At 35.7% G+C, this 22,119-nt stretch overlaps 1 protein-coding gene across 13 annotated transcripts in view; it reads left to right on the top strand.

Annotated features, from left to right (window-relative positions):
- Nucleotides 1-22,119, top strand: part of UBE3A (ubiquitin protein ligase E3A) — a 101,934-nt gene that overhangs the window by 18,364 nt on the left and 61,451 nt on the right. For 2 of the 13 annotated variants that reach the window (XM_031002396.3, XM_055363337.2), the window contains exons 2-4: nucleotides 9,070-9,133; nucleotides 11,830-11,949; nucleotides 15,542-15,583. The exons of 1 other annotated variant lie outside the window; for it this stretch is intronic. In XM_031002396.3, the coding sequence (XP_030858256.1) occupies nucleotides 11,930-11,949; nucleotides 15,542-15,583 (62 nt within the window). In that variant the 5' untranslated portion in view covers nucleotides 9,070-9,133; nucleotides 11,830-11,929. 10 more of the 13 variants (XM_055363335.2, XM_055363338.2, XM_055363333.2 and 7 more) reach the window with 10 other exon arrangements.

Genomic DNA, 22,119 nt, shown 5'->3' with positions numbered 1-22,119 from the left:
TGATGCTGCTATGAACATTGGTATATAAGTATCTGTTTGAGTCCCTTCCTTTAATTCTTTTGGTTATGTACTTAGGAGTGGAATTGCTGGGTCATATGGTAATTGTATGTTTAATTTTTTTAGAGACTGCCATACTGTTTTCCACAGTGACTGCACCATTTTACATTCCCACCAGCAGTGAATAAGGGTTCCAATTTCTTTGCATCTTTTCTAACACTTGGTAGTTTCTGTTTTTTATTTAAAATAATTGCCGTTCTGATGGGTGTAAAAAGTCATTATGGTCTTAATTTACATTTTCTTCATGACTGCTGTTGAGAAGTTTTCTTTTGTGTGTCTGTTCAAATATTTTCACATTCTTTTCAGAACATATGTTCTTTGTCAGATGGATAAATGTATTTCTTCTGTATCCTTACTGATTTTCTGTCCACTTACTAATTACCAAGAGAGGAATGTTGAAATCTTCTATAATTTTGAGTTTATCTTCCTTCTGCTCTGTTCATTTTTTCTTCATATGCTTTGAAGCAAAATCTTTAAAGTTGTGTCCTTAGGTGTGTTCACATTTAGGACTGTTAGATCTCCTTGATTAATTGATGTCTTTATCATTATGAAATGTCTCTGTTTATCGCTGGTAATGTTCCTTATCTAAAGTCTACTTTGATATTAGTGTATCCATTCCTTTCTTATGATTAATTTTTGCACATTATATCATTTTGCTGTGTTTTTATTTTCAACTTATTGGTCATTTAATGTCTTTCTTTTAGATAGCATATGGTTGCATCTTGCTTTCAGATTGACTTTTTACGATCGTTGCTTTTTAATTTGATTAAGTCCATTTACGTTTATTGCAGTTGGCAATATAGTTGTGTTTAAGACACTGTTTGTTTTCTATTTGTCTAATCTTTTCTTCCTTTTCTGCCTTCTTTTCGGTTAATGGAGCATTTTTGGAATTTTGTATTGTCTCCATTATTAGCTTGTCCCTCCGGTTTTTTTCCCCCCAGTGATACTTCTAGGATTTACAATATGCACCTTTAACTTACCTCAATCTACCTTCAAAAATATTATTCCTCTTAATGTATAATGTAAGAATTTTGGAATAGTATACATCCATTTACTCTCCCTCATTCTTTTTGGTATTATGATCTTAACATTTTACTTCTATATGTGTTATAGATTCCACAGCAGCGTTTGAAACTATTTCTTTCAAAGGCCAGTTGTCTTACAAAGAAACTTAAAAACTAAGAATAACATTCCTTTATATTTACCTTCATATTTACCATTTTTATTTCTTTTCCTTTGTGGAGATTCCTTTTTGTAGATCCAAGTTTGTTGCTGGTGTTATTTTCCTTTTACTTGAAAAAATTTCTTATACATTTCTAAAGTATAGGTCTACTGGCTACAAAATCTTTCAGTTTTTGTTTGTATGGAAATGTCTTTATTTCACTCTTCATTTTATCGTACAATTTTTCAAACCACACAGACTTTAAAATAATTGTAGAATATAATTTCACAACATTTTGTTCTATTTGTTTTTGTCTTCTATCTTGTCCATCCATCCATCCTGTCTTCTTCTAGTGTCTTTTTTTATGCTTTTCAAAGTAAGTTGCAGTTGTTAGTATACCACACCCTTAACTTCAGCATGTATGTTAACTAAAACTTAGTAGTTTAGTATTTTTAACTAGAATTTACTATGCTGTTCCAGTTATTTATTGCTGTGTAATACATTGCCCCAAACTTAGTGCCTTAAATATCAGTAACTATTTATTTTGCTCATGAATCTCTCATTTGGTCAGGGATTGGCAAGGAGAGCTTGTCTTTGACAATACATTGTAACAACTGTTTACATAGCATTTACATTGTATTTGGTATTATAAGTAATCTAGAGATGGTTTAACATATTTGAAGATTCATGTAGGTTATATGCAAATACCATGCCATTTTATATAAGGGATTCGAAGCATCCTTGGATTTTGGGATCCATGGGAGTCCTGGAACCAGTCCTCTGTAGATAGTTGAGGTATGACTGTAGTCTTTGGATTGAAAGACTCACTCATTTCACTCAGATTCAAGGGGAAGGGCCATAGACTCCACCACCTGATGAAAAAATGACAGTGTTACATTGTTAAGAGCATGTGGAATGGCTTCTGTTGTGACCATCTTTGGAAAATACAGTTGACCACATATACCATTTCATGAGCTGTGACAAATGTATACACCTTTGCCAGAAAGTTCTATCAGGGTATAGAACCTACACCTCTTCCTAGTTATTCCTTCCCCCCACACCACCCCTAGAACCTAACGTTGTTCAGATTGTTTTCATCTTAGTTTAGCTTGCTTAGAACTTTATGTAAGTAGAGTCATACAATACTTATATGTTGTAAAAAGTTTCTTTTTGCTCAACATAATGTTTTTGAGATTCATCCATATTGTTGAATGTTTCGGTGGTTTGTGACTTCATCTATTAAGGGACACCTGGGCTGTTTTCAGTTCCAGGCTGTTTTCAGTTCCTAGCTATTATAAATAAAGGTACAATGAACATTTGTGTAAAAAAAAAGTCTCTGTGTGGACATATATGTTTCTTTTTTCTTGGTTAGTTGATGTGTTTTTCTTTCAGCATTTGTTTTTGATGAGAAGTCTGGTTATACAGTCATGTACCACATGCTGACATTTCAGTCAACAAGAGATCGTAGTTGACAATAGTCATTTAAGATTATACCACAATATTTTCACTGTACCTTTTCTAGGTTTAGATGTATAAATACTTACAGTTTGTTACAGTTGCTTACAGTATTCATTCAGTACAGTAACATGCTGTACAGCTTTATAACCTAGGAGCACCCGGGCTATACCATGTATCCTAGTTCTGTAGTAAGCTATACCATCTAATCTAGATTTGTGTAAGTACGTTCTATGATATTTGCACAATGACAGAATCACCTAATGATGCCACCTAATGATGCCACCTAATGATACATGTCTCAGAATGTATCCGTGTTGTTAAGTGATGCATAATGCTAATTATCTTTTCTTTCTTATACTAAATCTTTTTTCCCTAGCTGCTTTTAAGATTTTTTCTTGTCACTTTTCATTTTTGATGATTATCATGCTGAGAGTTGTTGGGGTTTTGTTTTTTTTTTCTTTTTGAATCTACATTTATGGTTTTCCTTAAATGTGGAAGATTGTTGCCATTGTTTCTTCTATATATATATTTTTTACCACCTTTACTCCTCTTTCATCATTTCCTCTTTTTCTGGGACTCCAGTTACACATATGTTAGACTGTTTGGTATTATCCACAGGTCATTAACATCACATTCATTATTTTTCAGTCTTTTTATTTCCCTGTGCTTCAGTTTGCTTTGTCTTCTGTTTTACTGTTTTTTCTCCTCCCTTGTTAAATAATTTCAGATATTTCGCTTTATATTTCAAGAAATTCCATTTGATTCATTTTATTCATGTATTTTTTTGAATTCTTGAGCATATTTGTAATAGCTGTTTGAAAATCAGGTTACTTATTGATTTCTTGAATTTTTTCACTTTGAATTTGTTGGTTGGTTTTTTCTCTTGGTCATGGGTTGTATTTTCCTAGTATTTATTTTATTTTATTTTTTGTTTTTTACATATTTAGTGATTTTTTAAGATTGGATGCTGGACATTGTAATATTTTGTTGTTGGGTGACTAGATTTTGTTTTCTTTTAGAGTGTTTTGTTTTGTAGCCTCCTAAATAACTTGCTGGTCAGTTTTATCCCTTCAGGGCTACATTGGAGTTTGTCTAGAGAAGGCTTTGCTTTAATGGTAGTAGCTCCTACCTAAGGCATGATCCTTCTGAGTCTTTACTAAATGCTCCCAGTGTCACCGTGTTCTCTCTTCACTCAGGTTAGAGAGAACTTTAGGAGTCTCCCAGTCCTTTATAAGTACTGGGAGTATTTCAGCTTACTGCCCCTCTTTCCCTAGCTTCATGGAGTCACTTACCTTAATCGTGTACAGTTAGTACTCAGCAGTAGACTCTCAAATGGCAGATTTCTGAAGCCATTTCTCTGCCTTCTCAGACAAGCACTTGTCTGGCACTTGTCATCAATTTTACCCACTTCAGCTTTCTCAGCTCTGATCTCTTGATTCTGACCTCAGTAAAACTGCTGTCTTCTCATTGGATTTCCCCTCCATTGACTGCAGGTTGGAAATTACCTCCAGGCAGACATCCAAGCAGTGGATGGCTCACCTCCTTTGTTTTTGTCCTTTCATGCATTATAGTCCTGTGCTGCCTGTTATCCAAGGTCTGAAAATTCTCGTTTGAGAAGGAGCAACTGTCAGATACTTTCGGATCTTTCTCTGAAATTAACTTTCTGTTGTGCTTACCTCTTTGTCTAATGCTAATATCATATGAAGTTTTTTTTTTTTTAGAATCTTTTAAGCTATACACTTCTAAGTGTATAGCTTGTTGCACTTTCACACACTGAGCACACGTTTAGCTAGCATTCAGATCAAAAAACATCAGCAGCTCCTGCGTAGCCCCTTGTGCTCTGTGTCACTACCCCTTTTCTTCCCTGTGTAACCACTGTCCTGACTTCTCATAGCATAGATTAGATTTGCCTGTGTTCATCCTTTATCTAACTAGAATCAAGCATATTTAGTTGTGTCTGACTTCTTTTAATGTATTTGTGAGATTTATTCACATTGTTGGTTGTAGTAATTGTTTATGATAGTCGCTGTATATTCCATTTTAAGAATGGAAGTGATATTCCATTTTAAGAATATGCCATAGTTTAATCTGCTGTTACAGACATTTAATCATTTTTGGTTTGGAACTGTTAAGAATATTGCTGCTGCTCTAAACATTTCAGTGATTGTCTTCTTGTGAATATGTTTACTTCTGTTTGATGTATACTTAAGAGTGAAATTTTTAAGTCATAAAGTATGCATATATTTAGTGTATACTCAGTTTTTTAAAGGCGTGCTGATTTTAATTATACCATTTAAGTTAATATGTTTTAATATCTGGTAGAGAAAGGGACATTATTAGAAACAATTGTTTTGGTTATTCTTACGTATTTAGTCTTTGAAAAAACGTTTCTTAAATTGGCATTTACTTATATTTGTGTTAATTTGGGAAGAAATGGTATCTTTGTTCATCTATGAGTCACATTTGGAACTAGCTCAAAGGCCATGGGTCCTGATTCCTTTTTTTTTTTTTTTCTTGTAGAGGGGAGGTATGGTGTCAAGAAAACATAGTCACCATTATTATGAAAAGTAAAATATGGAAGAGATGATCCCTACCATCAATCAGCTTACAGCTAGAGGCACTGACAAATGTATACAGATAGCTGTAATGTAAGGTATAACATAATAAATATAAGGAGAAATTAATAAATTATTTTATGGTATTAAGAATGTATAATAAGACATGAAGGAGATGGTGATTATGTATAAGAGTTTAGATAACCCTGTGAGATACAGTGTTTAGAATGAGGCCAGTTTTTAACATGGCATGATAGGTGGGTGGGGGATAGAGGTTAGTAATGGATAGAGGACCATTTCCGAGTGAAGTCTCCTCAGAAGCAAAAGCATTGAAGTCAGAAACACAAATATCCAGTACATTATAGCCAGTAGTCAAATGATGGGACTAGATCTGGTAACTGGTGATGATGTCATATAGTGGGCAGTAGTGCTGGGATGGCTGGGGTCAGGGCCACATGGCAAGGGCCTCAAATAAAATGTGAAGGAGTTAGAAATTTATTCTGTTGGCATGAGAAAGTGTTAAAGCTTTTGAATATAGAATGATATGTGTAACTTTGAGTTTTTAGGAAGATAATTCTAGTGGCAAAGTTGAGGATAAAGGCAAAAGGGAAACCAGATGAAATAATGGGGCACTGTAGTAGGACAGTGTTGGTAAGTTTGAGGAAAAAAGGAGTAAGAGATATTTTTAAGGAAATTGATAGGGTTTGAGTATAAATTAGAAGGCAAGTACAAGGGAATAAGCATGGTCTTTAGAATCAGACAAATTAGGGTTTGAATCTTAACCTTGCATTTACTAAAGGACTGAAAGCAAGTTCCCTAAGAGAAAAATTTTCTCTTTTGTAAGATGCTTATTCTATAAACATTTACAAGCACTGGAAGTATAGAAGCAAATGATACACATGTTCTCTTGAAGTCTGGTCTAGTCTGTAAGAAGAGGCTGCACTGGCAGGTTTTGACCAAATTGTGTAGAATCTCATCTGACGTGATTGGGAGCTTTGGCTTTATTCTGGAAGCAACTAAAAGCAATCAAAAAAGACTGGGGAATAGTGTGGGAATGTAGAAATGTAGGGGAATTTCTAAGGATGAATTGGTAGCAATTGGTAAACAATTTGATATACTGGGAAAGAGAGAGACTCTTTAGAATATGACTGAGAATCTTCCAATTTGAGCAGCTGGACTGATAGTGCTACCATCATTACCTCACAGGGTTTTTCTTAGTGTGTCTTGTAAATCTTGCTTGTCCCTCATAAAGAATGGTTTTCCTTTTCTTCAGACTAAGGACTTTTTATTACAGTACACAACTTAACACCCCCTGTATCTCTCCATCACAACACTTAACTGTGCATTGTTATCGCATAATTAATTGTGGTTTTTATTTGTGCCCATTTCCTTCACCACATGAGGACAAGAAATTATGTCTAGTTTTTCTACCTCTGCATCTTCGTCCACCTAGTAGGCACTCAAAATCTAGTAGACAGTTTTTGAATTAATGATTATGAAGAATTTGAAGGCTGAACAAGTATCAACCTACACAGTGGTTAGGGCAAATAAAAATGAGGGGGAGAAAGTAATGAATGGCACCAAATTTTTTAGTTCTTAACCAGGACAGTGAGATTAGGCAGAGTGAGTTCTTTGGGAAAATAATTGAGTTTGATATTAGATACGTTGAATGTAGATGTTAATGAGACATCCAAATGGATGTGTACCGTTGGTAATATGTAGTTGCAGGCATACCATGCCAGACATAAGGGCTTAAAGATACAGAGTTAGGGGTTCGTAAGCATACAGGTGCTATGGGAATGGATGACATTGCGCAGAAAATTGGTTTAGGTTAAGAAAAGTGGCTATTGACAGAAACTTGGAGAGAGGCCATGTATGAGGTAGGAAGATGAACTAGCAGAAGACCTTATTGCCTTTAGAGAGATGGGAGAAAATGAGTGAATACAACGTTAGGGAAGCCAGAGGAGGTGAGGAGTCATTAGCAGTCTTAAAAGCTACAAAAATTAAGTAGGATTAAGGGGCCAAAGCACTGGGAATATACAGAAATGATGGAAACTTTACAAGAAAAATTTCAGTAGATAGAAAAATAGCAGCTGAGCCTAGTGGTTTTCACGTCTTTTTGGCAGTAAAAGGAAAGAAGTTAAAGAAATGGTACTCTGAGGAGCTAATGGAGTTGAGGGAATTATGTTGCAAGTATTATTTGAAAGCAGTATTTAAAACTTTTTAAGTCTTAACTGCAGAATGGACTGGAATGAGGAGAACCTAAAGCAGGAGGACTTAGGAAAATTGTTGGAGTAGTCCTTTAATTGTGAAATGTGTAAACGGACAAAACTTAGACAGTTTTAATAAGTAGCATTATCCGTAAATATAAGACACCATAAACATGATGCAAAGGAGAACAGAAGTGTTGGGTGTTATAATAAAAAGTGATAGAAAAAAACAGTTTGTGAAATTAAGTTTTGAAACAGCTTTAGAAGGAGGTGAAGGAAAAATAGAAATGAATAAAATGAAAATTTTAGGGAGGTAGATATAGATCAACATAGGCATTTATTATTAGACTATACTTATTTATAAGATTATTAGACTGAGCCCTCTGTTGAAGAGATAAAGTAAGAGAACTATGTCTGATATTAGGATTCTTATGGTTAAATTGGCAAGTGAGTGTGCCTAATATTTGTAGTGCTTACAGTTTTTGTTATTCTGTATTTTTATAGATTTGGTATATTTCCTCCATGATTATGTGTTCCTAACTCATAATTTGGAAGGCAGGGCTTCTTAAAATGAGATCTGTGTGTCATGTGAAGTATATGTTAAAATGCAAATTCATTTCTGTGTTCTTGGGTTGGTCTGAAAAAAATTTTAAAAAAAATTCATGAACCCCTACTTCATGCACTGAATGAAAATCTTTGCGAGTAGAGCCCAAGTAGTTGCATTTTTAGATTTCCCCAGGTAATTCTATTATAGACTGAAGTTTGAAAGTCAGTCTCTAAAACCTTAAAAGTTGGTTAATTTTATTTCAAAATGTTTTATATGCAGTGTATTCACTTTCTACCATCAACCTCTAGGACACTGGATAGGTTTCTTAACCTTTGAGATTTGCTTTCTTTATATGTAATGCAGTACATGAAAGGACTTTATTTTTGTTCCATTGAGGAATGTTCTGATTGTATACAAACAAGTTAAGAATTTACAGTGGTAATTTAGGGGCTTGCTTTAAGCTTCAGGATTTTTTTTTAAGAGTTAAGTTTTGATATATATTAAGTGGTTGATTTAATAAATTATAATTATCGTCGTATACTGAAGTCCTGTTTTGTGCCAGGTAGGCATTATACTATAACTTTTTAATGCATTTTCTCTACTACAATAACCTGACATTGGAGATTCAAGGGTCAGAGGGTCGGCCCAAGGCTGCTACTCTAGAAAGTGGTAAATGCCCAGATTTGTACCTAACATAGCCGATGCTTAGCATATAGAATTTAATTAAAAACAAAATTGCTATAGGTATTTGAAGGGATTAGAGGGATATAGTCAAATAGTTTTCATATGTGTTTAGCCCTTTTGGAGGGAGGATAGAGTAAATAAATAGAAGGCACTAAGCTTTATGGATGAATATGGGAAATATGGCTTTGCCTGCTGAAAGCACTCAGGCCACAGGGCCTGCCTACCTATGCTTTCCTCATCCTGGCAACAGCAGTAATTTGTTTCTTGATACGTTTTTGGATGTTCATAATTATAGAAAATAAATTTGCCTTTATGATGAAATTTAGTACCTTTTTTTTTGAAAGTTTATCCAGTTGTTTATGTAAAAAGAATTGAGTGAGGTGTTTTATATTTTAGGTTAAAAATCTGTAAGAGCCTGATTTTAGAATTCACCAGCTCCTCAGAAGTTTGGCGAAATATGGTATGTTTTTGTTTTATTTTTTGGAATTCGTATTGCATGTGTATCTTAATGTCATAATAATGACAGATGTGTTCAGCAAATTTGGGCCCCTGCCATTTTTAAAGCATTGTGTCAGGTGCTCACTAACTACACTTCCAAGACTGTATGAGGGACCCAGGTAGGGTGCTGAAAAAATTTACAAGAGATTAGTGTGCTATGAGAGGTAAAATAATATGCATAAAAAGATTGAGAGGGCAGGTTTGGATTTTGGGCTATGAGTATTAATAATAGCTTTCATTTGTTGTTGTTGTTGCTGCTGCTGCTGTTGTTTTTGAGACAGAGTTTTGCTCTGTTGCCCAGGCTGGAGTGCAGTGGCACCTTCTTGACTCACTGCAACGTCCATCTCCCAGGTTCAAGTGATTCTCATGCCTTGGCCTCCCAGGTAGCTGGGATTACAGGCGTGTGCCACCACACCTGGCTAAGTTTTGTATTTTTAGTAGGGACGGGGTTTCACCGTGTTGGCCAGGCTAGTCTCCAACTCCTGGCCTCAAGTGATCCACCCGCCTTGGCCTCCCAAACTGCTGGGATTACAGGCGTTAGCCACCATGCCCAGCCATTTGTGAGCACATTATGTCAGGCACTGTTCTGAGATACTTAGATATTAGCTTGTTCATCCATGACAGCTCTATGGAATAGGTACTATTATCCTAGTTCTACCTATAAGGAAACTGAGACTCGGAGAGGTTAAGTAACTTGCCCAAGATTTCTCAGCTAGTGAATGACCAAACAGAGACATAAGTCCAGCCTGGCCTTGGAGCCTTTTGAGCACCGGATCTCATAAAAGAGGGGACTGGAAGAGAGGACTTGACTCTAGTTTTCAAAATACATATAGCTCTTTAATTACATTGAGGTCAATTAGTCAATTAAAAGATATTTTAACTTTATTATTTTTGTGTTTACAAGATGGAAAGTTAGACTTGTTTGAATCTTCTAATTCCACATACCATTAGTCTCTTGAGAACCCAAGGGGAAGCTGTATCATGACCACATTGTTTATTTTAGGGAAGGTGGTGTTTCCCATATGACCTCAGCAATGTCTAAGTTCTTATTAGGAAATGTATAGTTGGGATAGGAATATCTGGGAGATTGCGTTATTTCTTACAGATACTATAAATCCCATTTATTGGAATCCCCTGCAATTATGTTTATATATTCAGGCCAATCCTCACCTAATCTGGATTTTGAAGCCCTGCGTTCATAACTGCATAGGTATGGGCTCAAACATTCATGTTTTAACCGTTGGTATTCGCAGATACCTTGCTGTTTTATATTGGGTTCTGAATCCACACTGGTAACCACCTTTTACGCTTGACTATTGTTGCTTTGAGGATGTTAATTATGAAATGTTTCTTCCTCCTAATTTCCTCATCTTTCCGTAGTTGACGCCTCAGATTTGGCCTGGATAGGGGAATCGTGAGGGGAAAGAACTAGTTGCACAAAATGATCTTTTGATACTGGGATATTTCAGATGTATAGTATCTTTGCCAGAACTACAGTGTCAGTAAAGAGGCCTGCTAAATTTGAACTGTGACAATCAGAAAAGTTCAGCTAAGGCCATGTAAGGGGTTAAAAAGATACTTGGTTGAGGGAGGAGGATATGCTTTCATCTTTTGCCATACTTTTTCATGAAATTAAATCTTAGTAGATTTATGGCCAAGAAAGAGTAGAATATATTTTTATGCAGTACTTAAGGGGTTTTGACTGATGTTTTTTATTATTATTATACTTTAAGTTTTAGGGTACATGTGCACAATGTGCAGGTTAGTTACATATGTATACATGTGCCATGCTGGTGTGCTGCACCCATTAACTCGTCATTTAGCATTAGGTATATTTCCTAATGCTATCCCTCCCCCTCCCCCCACCCCACAACAGTCCCCAGAGTGTGATGTTCCCCTTCCTGTGTCCATGTGTTCTCATTGTTCAATTCCCACCTGTGAGTGAGAACATGCGGTGACTGATGTTAAATGACTTTACATACATACAGAATTAGTGGGACTAGACTTTGTGTTTATGTGTGTGTGTTTATGTGTATGTATATAACTATTCCATTAAGCAGTTGCCCTCCTTGGTGACTGATTTCTCTATCAGCTTAGGAATCTTTTGACTGAATTTGTTCGTATTTGAAAGATCTCAATCTGTGTTCTGAATCTTTACTCATTTACATATACTTAAATCTTGAAACCCAGTATAGCAAAACTAAGCCAAAACAAACAAAAAAATCCATCCCTTGATAGGAAGTCAGTATATCTGGGTTTTAGTCAGTCCTTCAATACTAGTTCCAAAATCTTGGGCAAGTCAGTTAATCGCTCGGAGGCTGCTTAATTTTTTTTTTTTTTTTAATTCGTAGTATATTATCTGTCTTGATTAGGTAAAGCCAAAGTTGTTACAAGACTCAAGGTACTATTGACCGAAATGCTTCAGAAACTATAACATTACATAAAAGTACAAGGAATTATTACATTTTCTCAAATGAAGAGATCATTTAAGAAAAACAAAATGCTGGAAAATAGTCCTTAAAAACTTTTCTATAATAATTACTCTTCTGATGAATTTTACATTGACACCTAATTTGAAGCTTTGAAGATTATTTTTTGAACAATGAATTGGGTTTATATATTAAAGTGTTCTAACCAAAGGTTTGTTTAATTTATTAGAGTTATTAAGCCTACGCTCAGATCAAGGTAGCAGCTAGACTGGTGTGACAACCTGTTTTTAATCAGTGACTCAAAGCTGTGATCACCCTGATGTCACCGAATGGCCACAGCTTGTAAAAGGTAATTTTGAATTATTTTACAGCCTTTAAAAGGCTGTCATTGTAAAGTGAAATACATACTGTAAAAATGAAGACAATGTATAGTTGGCAGGAATACTGCTAAGAATAGTGGGCCTGAGAGTTGACCTACTTCATTTAATCTCCTTAAAATATTTTAGTGTCTTTTTTTCTCATTAAAAATACCAGTAGCCACTATCAAAGACCTATCTGTATGTATAAACAGGAAAGTATTTCTCAAAAAAACTTCAAGGTTTTAAACATTTTACTATAAACATTATAGAAAACATGAAAAATTTCTTAATATGCATTTTAAAGTATGCCTTTTATATGGTGAACGTTTTAACTAAACATTTCTCTAGAAGTTTTTATAACATTAATAAAACTAGTATACTTTTCTCTCCTAGAGAGTTACAGTGGAGGTAAAAGGAGTGGCTTGCAGGATGGAGAAGCTGCACCAGTGTTATTGGAAGTGAGCCACCATTTGAATTTGCTAGCTCATGCTGCAGTATTCAGATTAGTGGGTGTTTTGTGATCATATTTTCTGCGATTCAAATCAAGACCTAAAATTGATTCTCATTCTAAGATTTACATTTTATTATCTAATGTTATTTGGTTATTGTTTCAGTTTTAAAATTTCTTTTCTGACTTGTTATTCTCACACACTTTAGGATAACCTAAGTCAATAGTTTAATACAAAAATTTCCCTTTGGTTATATGTTTTGAATTAGGTTATATGTTCTGCATTTACAAGCACATACAGGATTCTTACTTTCAGCAACTTGGCAGTAAAAGAATAAGTAGACTCTTTAGGAGCCAAAGTCAAGCTTGGGAACTGTTGCTAGGTGGTATATATTTCATAGTTTATGTTTGTTTGTTTCCAAGACAAGGTCTTACTCCATCGCCCAGGCTGGAGTGCAGTGGCACGATCACAGTTCACTGCAACTTTGACCTTCTGGGCTCAAGTGACCCTCCCACCTCAGCCTCCCAAGTTGCTGGGACTAAAGGCACCCACCACCACACCCGGCTAAGAGATGAGGTTTCATCATGTAGCCCAGGTTGACCTTGAACTCCTGAGCTCAAGTGGTCCTTATGTCTTGACCTCCCAAAGTGCTGAGATTACAGACATGAACTACCACACCTGGCATATGTCATAGTTTTGAGAGTTTGAATTCTAACCTCGGGACTTTTTTTGGTAACTTATTTATAATATTCTAGAAATATACTGTTATTAGGATGAGTAGAAATTCATTCAGACAGAAATTATTATAAATTACTGCAAGAAAAATGTCTGCTAGTTCTGCATGTATTCATTTTTCTCTTGATTAAAAAACAATTTCCAATTTGAGTAGAACAACTTTGCTATGTTTAATAGACCCAGGACAGATTTATTTTAAGGTAATAATCTTTCAATCCTTCTTCTATACTGGATTGGTTTAAATTACTTAGCTTGTCTTATCAATGGTTTTTAATAGCCTACTTTAATATATGTAAAAAGTAGTAATTAATATGTTACAGTTTGGTGGCAAACATTGTGATGCCAGAGTTCACATATTCTCTTGCTTAGGGAACAGAAATTGGGAAGATAGATGTAGTTATCGTTTGATAATGTATTTAAACTCTATCCCATTTCAGGATCTCAAAACTTTGTAACAGTTACATATTGTACTTCTAAGACTTAGATTTGTTTTCCTTCTTGTGTCTTACCTTTTTGCAGTAATATTTTTATTTTCCTATCATCATGTCCTCATTTTTTCCCTCTCTTCTCTTTCCCTGTTAATTTTGAAAGTTTTGCTGCCTACGTGTTTGAAAACTTCTAATCTGCCTCTCTTCCCTCAGTGCCAGCAGGTTTATTTTTTGTTTTGCAAGCCAGCTCTGCCTCCTTACAGTATGACATCTGATGCTGGAGGGTCGCACTTTCAAAAATGAGTCAGCTGGTACATGGGGTTATCATCAATTTTTAGCTCTTCTGTCTGGGAGATACAAGTTTGGAAGCAATCTTGGGGTACTTACCCACAAGGCTGGTGGAGACCAGGTGTGTCACATAGGTGATTTGCTTGCTCCCTGGGGGAGAGGGTGGAGTGAAATTTTTGCATTTGTGTCACAGCCAAGTCACTGCCACCTCCAGCATGCCCCAGTTTTTAGTTCTTATGTAATTTTGTGCAAAATTGAAAATTTAAATACATTGCAAAGAAGATCTAAAATAAATATTTGAGCTGCTGGAGTCTTTTTTTTTTTTTTTTTTTCTTTTCCATTCTTGTCCTTGGAATCTGAATGAATTGCAGTGAGGGTAATTTTGAGAGTCTGATAAAGAAGTGAGGGGTTGTTTTTTGTTGTTTTTTTTTTGTTTAGCTAAGAAATTTAGAAAACAGGTGTGTGTGTGCGTGTGTGTGTGTGTGTGTGTGTGTGTGTGTGACTGATTTTAAGATTCTTGTTAGAGTTGCTTAAAGTTGGAAGCCTAAAGTCAGTGAAAAGTTCACAAATCAGGACTTTGTAATGCCAATTTGAAAATTTAGCTTTTGACCTCAAAAAACATTTTTTATCTAGTTTGGGAATTTCTAAGTGTTAGAAATCAATATTATATTGACTCATTCATTGTTGCTGATGCTGTTTATAAAAGTGAATAGGGAAATACTGATTCATATCTCGTGAAATGAAAATGAAAGGCTTTTTAGTGACTTAGAATTTTAAATATTTCTACATAAGAGAGCAGTAGTATATTTAGAAATAACAAAGTAACTGGCAACTGTTTAAAACTGAAGTTAATTCACAGCTATCCAGTGCAAAACTTCACCTCAGGTGATACACTTTTGACAGGTAATACATACAGTAAGTGTATTTTTAGGGAAACAATTTCATTGTTGAACCAAGATAATCATCATTAGAATGTTGTATCTGATTTAAGTGTCTTTAAACTTACCAAGGTATTAGATTTTAGTTTGAATTGTCTGGAGTAGCGGTAGCGGTTGGCACATTTGTTCTTAAAGGGCCAGAAAATAAATATTTTAGGCTTTATGAACCATGTGGTTTCTGCCACAAGTCCTCAGCTCTGTTCTTTTAGTGTGAAAGCAGCCATAGATGATACCTAAATGAATGAGTATGGCTGCATCCCAATAAAACTTCATTTACAAAACTACATGGCTGGCCTAAGCTTTAGTCTGTCTGCCTAGGGAGTAGTTTACTGAGCCACTAATCTAAAGTTTAATACTGTGAGTGAATGCCAGTGAGTACCTTTGTTAATGTGGATAACCAATACTTGGCTATAGGAAGTTTTTTAGTTGTGTGTTTTATTACACGTATTTGACTTTGTGAATAATTATGGCTTATAATGGCTTGTCTGTTGGTATCTATGTATAGCGTTTACAGTTTCCTTTAAAAAACATGCATTGAGTTTTTTAATAGTCCAACCCTTAAAATAAATGTGTTGTATGGCCACCTGATCTGACCACTTTCTTTCATGTTGACATCTTTAATTTTAAAATTGTTTTATTTAGTGCTTAAATCTTGTTTACAAATTTGTCTTCCTAAGTAATATGTCTACCTTTTGTTTGGAATATGGAATATTTTGCTAACTGTTTCTCAATTGCATTTTACAGATCAGGAGAACCTCAGTCTGACGACATTGAAGCTAGCCGAATGTAAGTGTAACTTGGTTGAGACTGTGGTTCTTATTTTGAGTTGCCCTAGACTGCTTTAAATTACGTCACATTATTTGGAAATAATTTCTGGTTAAAAGAAAGGAATCATTTAGCAGTAAATGGGAGACAGGAACATACCTACTTTTTTTCCTATCAGATAACTCTAAACCACGGTAACAGTTTACTAGATTTCTACTACTAGATAGATAAATGCACACGCCTAAATTCTTAGTCTTTTTGCTTCCCTGGTAGCAGTTGTAGGGAAATAGGGAGGTTGAGGATAGAGTTGAGTTTAACAATCTCAACGCCTACCATATTTAAGGCATCAGGTACTGTGTTATAGATACAGAGATGCGTAATAATTAGTTTTCACCCTACGGAAATTTATATTATACTCAAGAGTGAAAGATGCAGAAGTAAATAATTTCAGTCACTGAGGTAGAATGGTATCCAAAATACAACAGTAACATGAAGGAGTACTGGAGTACCCAGGTATGCAATAGGAATCTAGTGTAGATGGCAGGGAAGTAAGAGTGGCCAGGAAATGCTAAGTTCAGTCTTGAAATGTGACTGGGAATCAGGCAGCTAGAAGCATGAGCGGCTTATTCCAGGCAGAAGTATGAGCCAAAGTTAGAAGCAGCATAGGGAGTAGGGGACAATAGGCAGTTGAGGACTTTTAGATCATAAACTAGCTGAGAGGTAGGAAAATGAAGAAGATAAGATGTGATAGAAGGTATTAGGGAGTCAGCAAAGAATTTGCTCAGTAGGTAGATAGTAAGTTTGTCAAATGTGTATTTTTAATAACCTTGCAAGAGAGAAAGGATTGAAGAGAAACGTGTGGTGGTAAGGTAGTTTGTCAGTGAGAGCCTTGACAATGACAGTGGTATAATAGGAATTCAAAATAAATTTTTCTGGATTTAAGACAAATATTTAGGACATGAAGTAAGTAAGACTTTAGTGATTGATTGTGAAGACTAAAGATGTTTCAGATAATAGAGGTAGTAATTATCAAAGCAAAGTTTCTTGAGGTATTAAGGGTTGGAATGAAAAATACAGGTGTATCTCTCATACAGGTAATATAAAAAAAGAAAAATGCAGATATAGTGATTGACCTTGAATAAGAGGAAAGATGCCCATCTAATGAAATTAGAACAAGGAAGTAAAGATGGATATGTGATATTAATTGTAATTGTGGGTGAGGATGGAAAAATCAAGATTTTTTTACTGAAAATATTGGAACCTTATTTAAATGCCGGTATATATTGTGAATCTGCAAGAAACGACTATAAAATGTATTTCTCAAATTTATGTGACCCAACCATGTGACTTGTCTTTTAAGTTTTAAAAAATTATAGTAAAATACACATAATGTAAAATTTTCCATTTCACCATTTTTAAGTATTTGGCTCAATGGTATTAAGTATATTAATATTGTTGCACAGTCACGATCAGAACTCTCTGTTTTGCAGAACTGAAACTCTGTACCCATTAAACAATAATTCCTCATTTCCTTATCTTCACAGCCTCTGACAACCATTATTCTACTTTGTGTCTAATTTTGACTGCTCTAAGTACCCCCTATAAGTGCAATCATACAGTTTTTGCCCTTTTATGATTGGCTTATTTTACTTCGCAGTGTCATCAAGTTTCATCCATCTTTAGCATGTTTCAAAATTTGCATCCTTTTTCAGGCTGAATAATGTTTTATTGTATGTATATACCACATTTTGCTTATCCATTTACCTCTTGATGAGCACTCAGGTTGCTTCCATGTTGTAGCTATTACAGATAATGTTGCTATGAACAGGAGTGTACAGATATCTTTTTGAGACCCTGCTTTGAATTGTTTTCCCAGAAGTGGAATTGTTGGATCATATGGTAATTTTATTTTTAAAATTTTGAGAAACTGCCATACTCTTCCAGAGCAACTGTACCTATTTGCATTTCTACCACTAGTGCACAAGGGGTCCAGTTTCTCTACATCCTTGCCATCACATATTGTGTGTGAGAGAGAGTGTGTGTGTGTGTGTGTGTGTGTGTACTTTAATAGTAGTCATTGTAGTGGATATAAGGTAGTATCTTACTGTAGGTTAGTGACCACGAAACTTTTTATGAAACATTTTTAAATAATATTTTGTGGAATACAAGGTTTGTTTAGAGGTTTTAAGAAGACTGAAAACTTAGGAAGCTACTGAGGGGAATGGGTGAAGAAGTGGATCAGAAGTTGAGAGTCTTGACTGGCTGGCTACCTGAAATCAGAAACTGTATCAGAGTAGGAGAATCTCATTCCACTGAGTGACTAGTTAAGATTAAAGACTTTATCACATTTGAAATTTAAAGACTTTTCTCCAATAGCCAGAAGATTATGCATGGTATTTTAGGATTGGGTATTAGCAGAGCTGATGGAACAGAATCACTAGTGGCATGTGCATAAGATGTTAACATTGGAGTATTTGAATTTATATGCTGTTGATGATGGCCATGATTGGAAAGGTTGGGATGCCAGACCAAAGTGTTGAGTTGTTTTAAGAAAAGCCTGAGGTCTAGATAACAGCAAGATGGCAGACTAGCACTTTGCAGCACTCATCTCATTGTAGAACCATCAATTTGAACAACTGTCTACACACAAAAATATAAGAGCTAAGAAACCAGATGAGAGATTACCTGAATGTGGCACACAAATAAGAAAAGACACATTGAAAAGGGTAAGAAGGACAGTTTTACATTACTTGTGTCACACCTCCCTCAGTCCCTGAGAGCCCAGCATGGAGAGAGAGACTGTTCACCTGGGGGAAGGAGGGGAAGTGTACACCAGACTTAGACCCTAACATTGAGCTCGCCCCAGTAAAACTCAATGCTAGGCAGGCCCCTATGACCCCAAACTTCAGGCCAATACCCACAAACCAAGCTTGCAGGCCCACCCCAGCACCAAGCTGGATCCCACAGCCTTAGGCTCCAAGCCTGTCTAGTGCTAGGGTGGTCCCTGCAGCCCTGCCCTCTAGATCGGCCCCTGTGACCTCACATCACTGCAGAACAAGGGTCCAAACCCAGTACTTGGCCAGCCCCTTGTGATCCAAATTCTAGGCTAGCACCCACCTACCCAGCCTTCACACTGGTCCTTGGAGATGCAAGGTTCAGGCTCACTCTAGTAGACCAGGATACCAGGCCAGCAGCACCTGTGTACCAAGGCTCCAGGACCTACCCTGCTGACCCAGACTCCAGGCCAGCCCCTGTGGACTCAGGCTGCATAATCTCTGGACAGGCCGACTGGTGAAGGGCTTTACCCAATAAAGTCACTCTGCAAAGACTGGAACAAGTCTCAGCTTCTTCAAATGTGCAGGTGCCAACACATGGCTACAAGGATCAAGAACAGTCAGGGAAACGTGACACCAGTCAAAGGAACACAATAAGGCACCTGAACCAACCATAAAGAAATGGAGATATATGAACTGCCTGACAAAGAATTCAAAGTAATTGTTTAAGGAAGCTCAATGAATTTCAAGAAAATGCAGATAAACAATTCAACAAAATCAGGAAAACAACAATCAAAATGAGAAATTTTGAGATTGAAATTTTTTTTAACAAATTCTGAAGCTGAAAATGCAATAAATGGAATGAAAAATGCAAAAGCATTAAAAGCAGAATTGAGCAAGCAGACAAAAGAATCTGAACTCAAAAGACAGGTTATTTGGCTAGACTAAGGAAAAAAGAGATGACTCGATAAAAAAAATTAAGAGTTGTGTTTTTTGATGATAAAACAACAAGGCTTTAGCTAGACTAAGAAAAAAAGAGATGACTCAAGTTAAATCAGAAATGAAAGAGGAACCATTGCAGCTGATACCAGAGAAGTACAAGAAATAAGAGGATCATAAGAGACTGAACAATTATATGCCAACAAATTGATTACCATAGAAGAAATGGATAAATTCCTAGACACATGCAACTTGTCCAAGCTTAATCATGAAATGAAAAATGTGAACAGTCCAGTGACAAGGATTGTATCAGTCATAAAAATATCTCCCACCAAAGGAAGCCCAAGACTTGGTGACTTTACTGCTGAATTCTAGCAGACATTTAAAGAAGAACTAGTACAAATTGTTCTCTTAATTTTATGAGAAATTTAAGAAGAGGGAGTAATTTCAAACTCATTTTGGGAGATGAGCATTACCTAGATACCAAAGCCAGACAAGAACTCTCCAGGAAAAGAAAATTACAGACCCGTATTCTTAATTTACATGCAGAAATTCTGAAGAAAATAATAACTAAATTCAACAGTGTATTAGAAGGATCATTTACTGTGATCATATGGGATTTACCTCAAGGGTACAAGGATTATCCAACAGACCTGAATCCATAAAATGTGATATACAACATTAGGAGAACAAAGGCCAAAACCATGTTATCATTTCAATAGATAATTGAGATAATTGAGAAAAAGCATTTGACAGAATTCAGTATTCTCTTGTGCTAAAAACTCTCACAAATTAAGTATAGAAGGAATGTACCTCTATAAAATAAAGGCCATATTGACAAACACACTGCTAACGTTATACTGAATGTTGAAAAGTTGAAAGCTTTTCTTTTGAGATCAGGAAGAAAACGAGAATGCCCACTTTTGCCATTTCTATTCAGCACAGTACTGGAAGTCCTTGCAAGAGCAATTAGGCAAGAGAAAGAAAAGGCATCCCAGTAGGAAAGGAAGACATTGTTGTCCCTGTTTGAAGATGACATGATCTTGTATATAGAAAACCCTAAAGACTCCACCAGAGAATTGTTAGAACTGATAAATTCAGTAAAGTTGTAAGATATAAAATCAAGATACAAAAATCAGTAGAATTTCTGTACATTAATGACAAATTATCTAAAAGAAAAATCAAGAAGACAATTCCATTTATAATAGTTACCAAAAACAAAACATGCAGTGGCTCCCAGTGTCAGTGGTTCTGCATTTGCAAATTGAACCAACATTTGGATGAAAATATTTGAGAAAAAAATACAACAATAAAAATACTGTTTTCTTATACAATAAGGAAACTACAGTATAGCAACTATTTACATAGCATTTACGTTGTATTAGGTACTAAGTAATGATTTAAAGTATACATGAGGATGTGTGTAGGTTGTATGCAAATACTGTACCATTTTATATAATGGACTTGAGCATCCATGGATTTTGGTATCTGCAGGAGATCCTGGAACCAATATCCTGCAGATACCGAGGGATGATTGTACTTAGAAATAACTTTAACCAAAGAGTTGAAAACTATGTAACATTGATTAAAGAAATTGAAGATGATACAAATAAATGGAAAGTTATCTTGTGTTTATGGATTGGAAGAATTAATATTGTAAAATGTTTTTATTATCCAAAGCAATCTGCAGTTTTAATGCAATCCTTATCAAAATTCCAATGTTAAATTTCACAGAACTAGAAAACAGTGCTAAAATTTATATGGAACCACATAAGATCCTAAATAGCCAAAGCTGTCATGAGTGAAAAGAACAAAGCTGGAGACATCACACTATCTGATTTCAAAATATAGTTCAAAGCTACAGTAATTATAACAGCATGATAGTCACATAGAAGTAGACAGGCCAGGCACAGTTGCTCACACGTGTATTCCCACACTCTGGGAGACTGAGGCAGAAGGATTACTTGAAACCAGGAGTTCGAGAGCAGCCTGGGCAACATAGTGAGACCCTGTCTCTAAAATTAAACAAAAAAAATTTTAAAGCCAGGCGCGGTGCTCTGTATCTGTAGTCCTAGCTACCCGAGAGGCTGAAGGAGGAGGATTGCTTGAGCTCAGGAGCTTAAGGTGGCAGTGAACTGTGATTGCATCACTGCACTCCAGCCTGGATGACAGCGTGAGACCCTGTCTTTTAAAAACAAAACAAAAGAAACAAAAAAACAGACACATCGACCCGCAAAACAGAATGGAGAGCACAGAAATAAATTCGTGTACTATCAGTTGAGTTTGGACAGGGTGCAAAGAACACAGTGGGGAAAGGGAAGTCTGTTCAATAGGTGGTGTTGGGAAAATGGAATATCTACATGCATGAGAATGAAATCAGACCTGTATCTCACATCGTATACCAAATTCAAGTTAAAATGGATTAAGGTCTTAAATATAAGACCTGAAACTGTAGAACTACCAGAATAAAGTATAGGAGAAATGTACATGACATTGGTTTGGACAGTGATTTTTTTGGATATGACCCCGAAGCACAGGCAACAAAAATAAAAATTGATGAATGAGATCACATCAAACTAAAAAGCTTCTGCATGGCAAAAAGAAAAAATCTACAGAATGAAAAAACTCACAGAATGGAAGATAGTATTTCCAAACCATATATCTGGTAAGGGGTTAATATGCAAAATATATAAGGAATTCAGACATCTCAATAGTAAGAAAGCACCTCACTTAAGAAATGGGCAAAGGACTTGAATAGACATTTCTCAAAATAAGACATACAAATGGCCATTAGAATGGCTGTTAAAGTATGATGAGGATTTGCAGACAAGAGATATCTTGCGC

This window comes from Gorilla gorilla, chromosome 16 (assembly GCF_029281585.2).
Source record: "Gorilla gorilla gorilla isolate KB3781 chromosome 16, NHGRI_mGorGor1-v2.1_pri, whole genome shotgun sequence".
Lineage (NCBI taxonomy): Eukaryota > Metazoa > Chordata > Mammalia > Primates > Hominidae > Gorilla > Gorilla gorilla.
This window is presented reverse-complemented; position numbering and strand designations above follow the sequence as displayed.